General features: G+C 54.2%; 1 protein-coding gene across 1 annotated transcript in view; it reads left to right on the top strand.

Annotated features, from left to right (window-relative positions):
• LOC107120810 (protein phosphatase 1 regulatory subunit 16A-like) overlaps positions 1 to 7,521 on the top strand; it is a gene marked incomplete at its 5' end in the record, with an annotated part of 10,130 nt that extends 2,609 nt beyond the window's left edge. Inside the window, 3 exons of the mRNA XM_015423577.1 lie at positions 433 to 562; positions 787 to 949; positions 5,576 to 7,521. Coding sequence (XP_015279063.1) covers positions 433 to 562; positions 787 to 949; positions 5,576 to 5,947 — 665 coding nt within the window. The remainder of the gene's footprint in view (positions 1 to 432; positions 563 to 786; positions 950 to 5,575) is intronic.
• Positions 7,522 to 10,427: the final 2,906 nt, after the last annotated feature.

Consider the following 10,427-nt stretch of genomic DNA (forward strand, 5'->3'; position numbering starts at 1 on the left):
GCCCTTCACTACCCAAGGGAGTCTCAGAGCGGCTTACAAACTCCTTTCCCTTCTCCCCTCCCCACAACAGACACCCTGTGAGGTAGGGGGGGCTGAGAGAGCTCTTGACAGAAACTGCTCTTTTTCAAGGACAGCTCTTATCAGAGCTAGACTTGCCCAAGGTCATCCAGCCAGGTGCAAGTGGAGGAGGAGTGGGGAATCAGACCCGGTTCTCCCAGATCAGAGTCCGCGCACTTCACCACGACACCAAACTGGCTCTACCACTACGTAGAACTGTCAGTGTGCACGGTACATTGCAGAACGTCCTGGCCCAAAAAGGGGCAGTGGGTGGGGAGAATTTTGGAGGAAGGATCAGGGCAAGAATACCCGCGAGGGGGGTGGGAGGGGAAGGGTAACGGCATCTCTCTCCCCCCCATTCCCTCTCCTTGCAAGATGTCTGCGGAGACGAAGAGGTGCGCGCCAAACTCATGGAGCTGAAGCACAAGCACGACGCCATCATGAAGTCGCACGACAAGCACAAGTCTCTTCTCCAGCGCCGCACCTCCAGTGCAGGCAGCCGAGGGTATGGTGTAGAGATACGGGGGGGGGGACTGTTGTCCCAGGGCAGTGTGCTGTCCCCAGCAGCGGTGAGGAGGGGAGGCGGGAGAAGGGCGAGCAAAACGCTGGCTGGGGCTCGGGGCACGATCCGGCTGCAGCCGCTCTGTGCGAGAGTTTGCCCCCCTTGGTTGTGGCTGAGCCCAGGCACGGGCCAACCAAACCCCCACATGCCGCATGCTACCACCCCAGGAAAGTGGTGCGGCGAGTGAGCGTGACGGAGCGCACCAACCTCTACCGCAAGGAGCACGAGAAGGAAGCCATCGTCTGGCAGCGGATGGAGCACCGCGAGAGTGAAGGGGAGGGGGAGGACGAGGACCGCCAGACGGATGCCGAACTCCAGCAGCCGCTTCCGGTGAGTCGGGGGCAGACCCCCGGACCCTGCCATGAGAGGGAGGGAGGGTTCTGGCGCCCCTGGCAACACCTCCAGCCCCTTTTGCTGGAAGCAAAGCAGTCTTAAGAGGCACCGTCAGTTCTCAGTGCCCCCCCCCTAGAACGGAACCTTGCTGGTTCTCGTGGGATGACAACAGCCTTCATGTCATTAGTCACCATCCAAGATCAGCCAACAACAGGGCACGAGCTCAACACCAACAAAAACACATAAAGAAGAATAAAAATTCTTAACAAAATTTGAGTCCAATGGCACCTTTAAGACCAACAAAGTTGGTGATGTATCGCCCACCAGATCAAAAAATAGAGGAGGAGTATAAAATGATGAATGAATTAAAGACAGCGGCTAGACAAAATAACTGTGTCGTAATAGGTGATTTTAACTACCTATGCATTGATTGGGTCAATATGTGTCCAAGTCGGGGAAAACGAGATTGAGCTATAGAGATAGGAACTCTCAGTTGGGGGCAACGGTTTTGGCTGCTGTGTGCAGGGGTCATTTTGTATTCTTGGTGCTTGGGGAGGGGGCAACGGTGGAAGGGCTCCTGGTGTCCTGGCCCCACTGCTGGACCTCCTGATGGAACCTGGTATTTCTGGCCACTGTGTGACACAGGAGCATTGGACTGGATGGGCCATTAGCCTGATCCAGCATTGGCTTCTTTTGTGTTCTTATTCAAGGTATAAGCTTTTGTGTGCGTACAAAGTGTGCGTACACACAAAAGCTTATACCTTGAATAAAACTTTGTTGGTCTTAAAGGTGCCGCTGGGCTCAAACTTTGTTAAGAACATAAGAGAAACCATGTGGCCGAAACCCAGGTGTCACCAGGAAGTCCACCAGTGGGGCCAGAACTCCAGAAGCCCTCCCACTTGTGCCCCCATCCAGCAGCAACAATACGGAGCATTGCTGCCCCAGACAGAGTGTTCCAGCTGTACCTGGTGGCTAACAGCCACAGATGGAACTCTGCTCCATATGTTTATCTAATCCCCTCTTGAAGCTGTCTGTGCCTGTAGCCGCCACCACCTTGCAGCAGTGAATTCCACAAGTTAATCCCTCTTTGGGTGAAGAAGCACTTCCTTTTATCTGTTCTATACCTGCTGCTCATTAATTTCATGGAGTGCCCCTGAGTTCTTGTATTGCAAGAAAGGGAAGAAAAGTCCTCCTTTCTCTGCCTTCTCTGCCCCACGCATAATTTTGTAAACCTCTCCCATTTTACCCCTCAGTCGTCGTTTCTCCAAGCTAAAGAGCCCTCATCTCTTTAACCTTTCTTCACAGGGAAAGTGTCCCTTCATCATTTTAGTCGAACCTTTTCCAATGCTAAAATGTTTTTCTTGTGGTGCGGTGACCGGAATTGTATGCAGTATTCCAAATGGTGCCGCACCATTGATTTATACAGGGGCATGACGATACCGGCTGATTTCTTTTCAGTTCAGTTGTTCTGCTGCTTCAGACCAACATGGCTTCCCACTAAATTCTTAACTTAGTTAAGTACTAATTTTGGCAATGCAAGGCAATTAATAAAAGGATGGCGGCATCTGCTTACTTATTAGTGGAGCCAAAGTGCAAAGTTTGTCCACCATAAAAGGGATTTCATTAAGGCAACCTGCAAGGAAAGTGGATATGTATATAAAATTTATCAGATCTACCCGAAAATTTGGATAAAATAGGGGTTTGTATTGGAGCTGCGGTGGCTCAAGTGGTTAAGATGCTGAACTGCAGGCTGTGGAAGGTCAGTAGTTCAGCAGTTCGAGATCCGGGTGCCACATGATGGAGTGAGCTCCTGTCTCCATTTCCAGCTCCTGCCAACCTAGCAGTTCGAAAGCAAGAAATTGCAAATAGATAAATAGGTACCACTTCTGTGGGAAGGTAATAGCGTTCCATGTGCCTTGGTGTTTAGTCATGCCGGCCACATGACCACGGAAACGTCTTCAGACAGCGCTGGCTCTTCGGCTTTGAAACGAAGATGACCACCACAACCCTAGAGTCAGATTCAACTGGCTTTCGAGAAAGGGAACCTTTACCTTTACCTAGATGGAGAACGAATATCTTTATAAAATGAAGAAACATGCGCTCAACTGTCTCCATGGCATTAAAAAACAAAAGCAGTCCAGGCCGGTTTGGCCAGGGATCTTGGAGGTTTTTTTGTCATCTGGGCTTGGAACACAGGTCACTGCAAGTGTGGAGGGGAAGGTATTTGTGAATTTCCTGCATTGTGCAAGTAGGTCGAGAAAGAAGTACTTTTCTCCCTTTCTCAAAATACAAGATCTTGTGGGCACTCAATGAAATTGCTGAGCAGTTGGGTTAGAACAGATAAAAGGAAGTCCTTCTTCACCCAAAGAGTGATTAACACATGAATCCACTGCCACAGAAGGTGTTGGCGGCTACAAGCATGGACAGCTTCAAGAGGGAATTGGATAAACATATGGAGCAGAAGTCCATCAATGGCTATGAGACACAAGGTGTAGGTAGGAACTCTGGGGCAAGGGATGCTCCGTATTCTTGGTGCTTGGGGGGGAGGCAACAGTGGGAGGGCTTCCAGTGCCCTGACCCCACTGCTGGGCCTTCGAATGGCACCTGGTATTTCTGGCCACTGTGTGACACAGAGTGTTGAACTGGATGGGCCACTGGCCTGACCCAACATTGGCTTCTCTTGAGTTCTTGTGTGGGTTGGACTAGATGACCCTGGAGGTCCCTTCCAACTCTGTGATTCTATGACAGGAATAAAAGGTACCTCGATATTTCCCTTGCAGCAGAGCTGAACGCAGAATGTTGAAATGGGCCATGGTAAATACTCTGCGGCATGTAGGAAATTCTAAGGGACAGAGGTCATTCGCCGGAGCGGAACTGTGACCTTGGTCCCCTACTGCTGGATAAAGTTGCCCCCCCCGGCTTTTATCCACTTGAAGAACTGTATATCTTAGATTCTTTGTTTGATTGGTTCTTTAGCTCCCAGGAACCCAAGATGGCATAATTAGGGGATTAATGAGGGAAAAGGCTATAGCTGAGCAGTCTACTAGCTTTAGCTTGTCACGCTCCCTCAGAGGACGTGGAAAAGAAAACTCACTCCCTGAAAAGATTGGCTTTTACAGCTTTAAGATTTCAATCCGTACCCTCAGTGATCAGGACTGGACTTTTTCTGGTATCCCTGACATGGGGGAAGTAGACGATCAAGTACATTACACCACATTTTAGGAAGGATGCTGACAAGCTCGAGCGTGTCCAGAAGAGGGCAACCAGGATGGTGAGAGGGTTGGAATCCAAGACTTATGAGGAAAGGCTGAAGGAGTTGGGTCTGTTTAGCCTGGGAAAGAGAAGGCTTAGAGGGGACATGATTGCAATCTTTAAGTATTTGACGGGCTGTAATGTAGAAGATGGAGCAGATCTATTCTCTCTTGCTCCGGATTGCAAGACTAGGTCTAATGGGTGGAAATGACAAGGGAGTCGTTACCGGCTCAATATCAGGAGAAACTTCCTAAGTGTAAGAATGGTTGAGCAGTGGAACAGTCTGCCTTGGGAGGTGGTGGAGGCTCCTTCGCTGGACGTTTTCAAGTGGAGGCTGGACGGCCATCTTTTGGGACCACCTTTTGGGTATGTTGTAGGGCTATCTTTCGGCTATGCTCCTGCAGAGTGCAGGGGGTTGGACTAGATGACCTGCAAGGTCCCTTCCAACTCTAACATTCTATGAGTCTATGATTTTGAGATGCCCACGGCATGAAGCTCCTAGGCTAAGGTACATCATACCTATTATTCCGCCAAGTAATGGACTCTCCGATCTGGATTTGGTCAAATTTTTACTCTCGGACCTTGACCACTGTGTTTCTGGTAGACGGCGCTATTTGCCTGAGCATCAAGGAAAATCAGAACAAGCCTAGTATTTAATGTAAAGTAGAATGAGTATAAGATTTAATGCCGCCATGGATATTTTTAGTGCCTACAGTGTCATTTTATAGTCTGATGCATTTTTTTTAACTCAACCATGGTGTGACTTGTTATGGCCCATGGCTAAGGCAAGAAAACGTATCTATCTATCTATCTACCCTGAAAAGGAGGAAGGCCCAATGGAACCATTCTGAAAGTATTGTGTGTTGTAAATAAGACTGAAGGTGCACAGAGAGTTTATATAGTTATAAAGGTGAATATATACAGAGATATTTACAGGCTATTGAACAGCATGTCGTGCCTTAGTCTATGAGAACTGAGTCCCCATCCAGCTTACAAAACTGATAGCTATTATGCTAAACCCCAGCCAATCTCTAACAGGGTGATGCAATCACTAACTCTAACAAGACCTGAAAGAATAACACCTGCTAGAATACTCCTGGCTGTAATTACATGATTACTAGCATGACAGCTAGGTCTGACAAACAGATCAAACTCTCAGACTCACGTGGGGGGGGCGAGGGGGCGGGGAATGAGGCACAAAGATCTCCCCCCGTGTGGTGGGCCCTGGGGAGCAGAGGGCATAATGTCTTCTGTATGTGGGCCTCCCGAAGAGTGCCTTGTTTCTGTGGGGCCCCCTGTGGGCCAGGTTGGGGGGAGCAGCTAGCCCAAGATGGCCTGGCCTCTTTATCTTCCTTCCCTGTGTCCCAGCAGGCTCCTGCGGCGGCCGAAGTGGAGGCGGTGAGACCGGGAGGCTCGCCGGGGGAGGAGGCGTCCCAGCGTAACGGCACGGCCCACCCCAAGCACCTGTACTCCAAGCGGCTGGACCGCAGCGTCTCCTACCAGCTGGCCACGCAGGAGGAGCTCAGCACGGAGAAGGCCCACCACACCCTGGCTGACCTTAAGCGCCAGCGGGCGGCCGCCAAGCTGCAGAGACACCACCCCGAGGAGTTCTCGGCCGGCCCGGGGGAGGCCCCCAACTCGGTGTACTACACGGCGGCCAGCGGGGAGCCCCCCCTCCTCAAGCTGACTGCCCCCGTGGAAGAGAGCTCGATCGAGAAGAAGCGTTGCTGTTACGTGATGTGAGCTGGAAGGGCCTCCCAACCGAGTGGGACATCCAGTCGGGACCGGGGCCTTGGCTTCTCCCGAGGGCGGGGGCCGGTGCTGCCACCAGCCGACTCTTCTTCTTCGAGAGCTGATCCGCGGGGCAGCCGCTGCTCCCTTCAGGCGCAAAACAGGAGCTCACCACAGTGTCTTTCTGTGGCGGGCACGGGAATGTGGCCCGCCAGACTACAATTCCCAGCATGCAGTCCCTCTGCTGGGAGCTATAGTCTCAGTGGGTCGTGTCTCTGTGTGAGGGGGCGACAGCCCTTCGGCTCTCCCGAGGGAGAGTCCCCGCCGCAGTCGGGTGACCCTTGCAGGCTTCAAGATCTCAGGGAAGGACTGAGCGGTGTGACTGCAGGGGCGTCAGGGGGGGAGAAGCCCTCGTGGTTGTCCTGTGGCGTTGGCACTGTTGGCACTGCCAGCCAGGGCACACGTGAAGGCCAGCCTTCCAGCACCTGGTTGCGCTGCTATGGACATGGGGAAGGCCAGGCGTCCTCCTCCTGGGCTGCACCGTTCTGCGTCTGGGCCTTTCTGTTTCTCTGCGATGAAAGCCGCGTGCTGCAGCCGACCTCCGGGGTGGAGGGGTGACGCCGGCCGCCCCGGCTGCCCCGGCTCTGTTTTCTCAGGTTCGACTCACGGGCACCCCTCCTCCCACTTTCCCAGCGTGCCTCTCCCTAGAAGGGCGTGAGCTGCTCCGGCTGAGTTTTGAGCGGAGCGCCCCTTCCCCGAGACGGCAGGCTTCTCCTTGGCCATCTTCTGTGGCTCAGGGGAAGACCTGTGGGGAAGTCAAGCTGGGGAGGAGAGTCTTCCCTTTTCTCCCCTTGAAGGGGGGGGGCGGCTTGCTTGTCGGGCTCCGTTGTTGAGCAGCAGGGCCCGTTTGCGGCCAAGGAGTCTGGGGACCGGCCGGGTGGTCTATAAGCGGTCTACGACTCCGCCTTGGGAACTGCCCTCCGTGATGCAAATGGCTTGGTTCCCTCCCCTGCATCGGGGCTTCTGTCGCTTCTCAGCAGAGCTCTCTGGCTTTGGGGTGCAGCCCAAAGTGACCAGACGACAGTGGCCTTAACGGGCTGCCCACGGGGCAGAGAGGCACCAGCTGCTGGGCCAGGCAATAGCCTCCACTCTCTGTGATGGGCAGCCCCTCCGGAAGCGTCTTGCCTGAGATTTTGGTGCGGGGAAGTCCAGCACTTTTGCTCTTGGGTGGGGGGGTCACCCGCGGGAGCCTTTTTTCCAGCTGTTTCGGGGGCTCCCTTGCAGACAAGCCAGCCGGACCTTCTCTTTGTGGGGGGAACCAATTTGTACGAAGCGTTCCTTTTCCCGATCCTTCAGAAGGCAGCCCCGTGGAGCAGCGGATTCCCACCGACCCCATGGAGGATTTCCTCTCTCTCTCCCCCCCTCCCCAGTGGGTTTTGCACACCCTGAATTTTCTATTCTCTTTTGCATAATCTTTTTCTTAAATTGTTATCAGTGTTTTTCCCCCCACCCCCAATGTCTTGTCCTGTCCTTGGTGGTCCTGAGACTTTCTTGTCATTGATAAGGCAATAAATTGAGCAGCTGCTCCTCTCTCACCCACCGGGCAGAGTCGGGGCTGGGAATCCACCTGATCTAGTAGGGACCAAAGCAAGTATTCTCCACACACACACACATTCCAGGACAGCAGGAGGAAGGATGGTGGGAGGAGCGGAGCTCTGCCGTGTCACAGGGTGGGGCTGCTCTTCTCCCCCACCACTTTAGACGGCACAAAGGAAAATGTCCAGGCATGGCTCAGTTTGGCGCGTGGTTAAGAGCGGCGGACTCTAGTCTGGAGAACCGGGTTGGATTCCCCACTCCTCCTTCACGTGCGGCTGCTGGTGTGACAATGGGTCAGTCACAAGTTCTCTCAGAGCTGTTTTCTCAAGAGCCGCTCTCAGTCAGAGCTCTCTCTGCCCCACCTTCCCTCACAGGGCGTCTGTTGTGGGGACGGGAAGGGAAAGGAGTTTGTAAGCCACTCCGAGACTCCAAGGGAAGGGCGGGGTACAAATCCAATCTCTTCTCATCGCTGCCTGTTCGTCTCCCAGTTTTCCTTTTGTGCCTTCCTCCTAAGGAAACGTGGGCTCCTCTGAGCACCCCCATGAACCCAGCGGTCAAGGAGGAGCTGTCCAGCTTCCCTCTCATGGAGATGGGGACAGGAACCAGGGCAAAGGCCAATCCCTGAGTGGCAGAGCCTGTTTTTCCCAGCATCCTCTCTGATGGAACATTGAGGCTTGTGCTTTCTGTGGGCCTGTAGCGGGGGGGGGGAGGACAGGGCACTCTCCCCCCAGGCCCTCCATCGGAGGAGCAGGGGAGGGTTCCTCGACACCCCACCCTGCATTCGCATGCCGTGGGTCTCTCCCTCCAGCCGTCCCGTGCTCCTTTTCCAGCAGAGCCCTCTGTGCCCCACGGGTGAAATGTTGCCCCTTTGGGCTCCAGGGGGGGTGAGCCTTCTGATGCCCAGGCAGGAGGATCCTCTGGGTTTGCTTTCTCGGTGCACGCCCCCCCCCATCCCTGCATTCTGTGGCTGTAGGCAGCTGCTTCCTCCAAACCCTTGGTCCTTTCCGTGCTGGCTGACCGGCACCCGCTCCAGGAGCTTGGGCGGAGCGAGGATGTTCCCACCAATGCTCCCTCTAAGCTGTGAAGTCTCGTGAGCAAAAAGCCTACTTTGGGAGCTCCTGGCATGAAAGTTGCTAGCGAGCGATTGGGCTGCTTCATAAATTAGTTTGCTCCGGAGCCCCATCCTTCCTGAGCTAAGGCAAAAACGTGTGAGCCGGAGGCTAAAAAACTGTGAGCTAACCAGGGGTCATTTCCTGCAGGAGCGCACAGGAGCGGAGCTCCGGCAGTAAAGAGCCCAGGGGGCGGGCACATGCAACAAGCCCCACCCCCTGCTCCCAGCAGCCCTCAGTCAGAGCAAGAAGCAGCCAGGTAAGTTGCAGAGCTCCCCCCGGCCCCCAACAGTCCAGTGGCACCTCTAAGACCAGGTTTTATTCAGGTACAAGCTCTCCCTCCTCTACAAGGACAGATATGCACGTACGCCAGTCCCCCCCCCCAATAGCTAGCAATCCAAAAGAGTCCAGTGGAGCCTGAGCGGTGGGTGTTGCCTTCTGACACACTTCCCGTGATGTCAGGGGGTGTGGCATATGCTAATGAGTTATGCCAATGAGCTGCACCTTTTTTTCTACGAAATGACCCCTGGAGCTAACTCACACTAACTCAGCTTAGAGGGAACACTGGTTCCCAGCACCCTTCCTTGGAGGCCCTCTAGCTGGAGATGGCAGGGACTGCACCCCGGCCCTCCTCCCTGGCATTGTAGTCAGTCCGCCTCTCAAAGCATTTGTGATTTTTTAAGGGGGCCACCACAGCCAAGGCCCTGTCCCCCCTCCCCCGCATCATCCATGCTATAAAGGAAGCAGGAGCTCTGTTTCTGTCGGACGCGGAGCCCTGGAAGAGGCTCCTGAGCTTTGCGAGTGCAAGGAAAGGCCTCCCTAGCTCTTTGGGTGAGTGCCAGTCAAGCCAGGAGAGTTGGCAGAGGCCCTTCTCTACATCTGTCGCATGGGTGGGGGAAGTGGAGACCCACGCGCCCTCTAAGCTGTGGAGTCTCGTGAGCAAAAGTTCTACTTTGTGAGCTCCCAGCATTAAAGTTGTGAGCGAGCGATTTGGCTGCTGCACAAATCAGTTTGCTCTGGAGCCCCATCCTTCCTGAGCCGACACAAAAAGGTGTGAGCCGGAGGCTAAAGAAGTGTGAGCTGGCTCACACTAAGTCAGCTTAGAGGGAACACTGGTGGAGACCTCGCTGGGTTCCAGCAGCCCTTGGCGAGTCTCCTCGAGGGAGAGTAGAGAGAGCGTGGTGGTCCAGCTTCCCTCCCCCCCCCCGGGGGAGCCAGGTTAAAGGGGGCTGGAGGTGGAGGTGGGATTGGCTTGGCTCCAGCAGCCCAGGCCTGCAGGAGTCTCCAAGGAAGAGACGCCTGGCCAGGCCCGTTCTCTCTCAGAGGCAATGTTCCCTCTAAGCTGTGGAGTCTTGTGAGCAAAAATTCTACTTTGTGAGCCACTGGCATTAAAGTGGCGGGCAAGCAATCTGGCTACTGCATAAATTACTTTGCTCTGGAGCCTTCCTTCCTGAGCTAAGACAAAAATGCGTGAGCCGGAGGCTAAAAAATGGTGAGCTAGCTCACACTAACTCAGCTTAGAGGGAACACTGCTCAGAGGCTGATCTCCAGCTACCCGTCTGCCTTTCTCACGTTGCAGTTGTCAGCTGTGTTTGGGCCCCAGGGCCCTGGTAGGTTTCCTCTGCAAACATGGACTTGCAGAGAACTTGGGTGGGTTTGTCAGGAAGGAGGGCTGGCAGGAAACGGAGAGCCGGTTTGGTGTGGTGGTGAAGTGCGTGGACTCTAATCTGGGAGAACCGGGTTTGATTCCCCGCTCCTCCACTTGCACCTGGCTGGATGACCTTGGG

The sequence above is a fragment of the Gekko japonicus genome, unplaced genomic scaffold (genome assembly GCF_001447785.1).
Source record: "Gekko japonicus isolate JY-2015 unplaced genomic scaffold, Gekko_japonicus_V1.1 scaffold3936, whole genome shotgun sequence".
NCBI classification, from domain to species: domain Eukaryota; kingdom Metazoa; phylum Chordata; class Lepidosauria; order Squamata; family Gekkonidae; genus Gekko; species Gekko japonicus.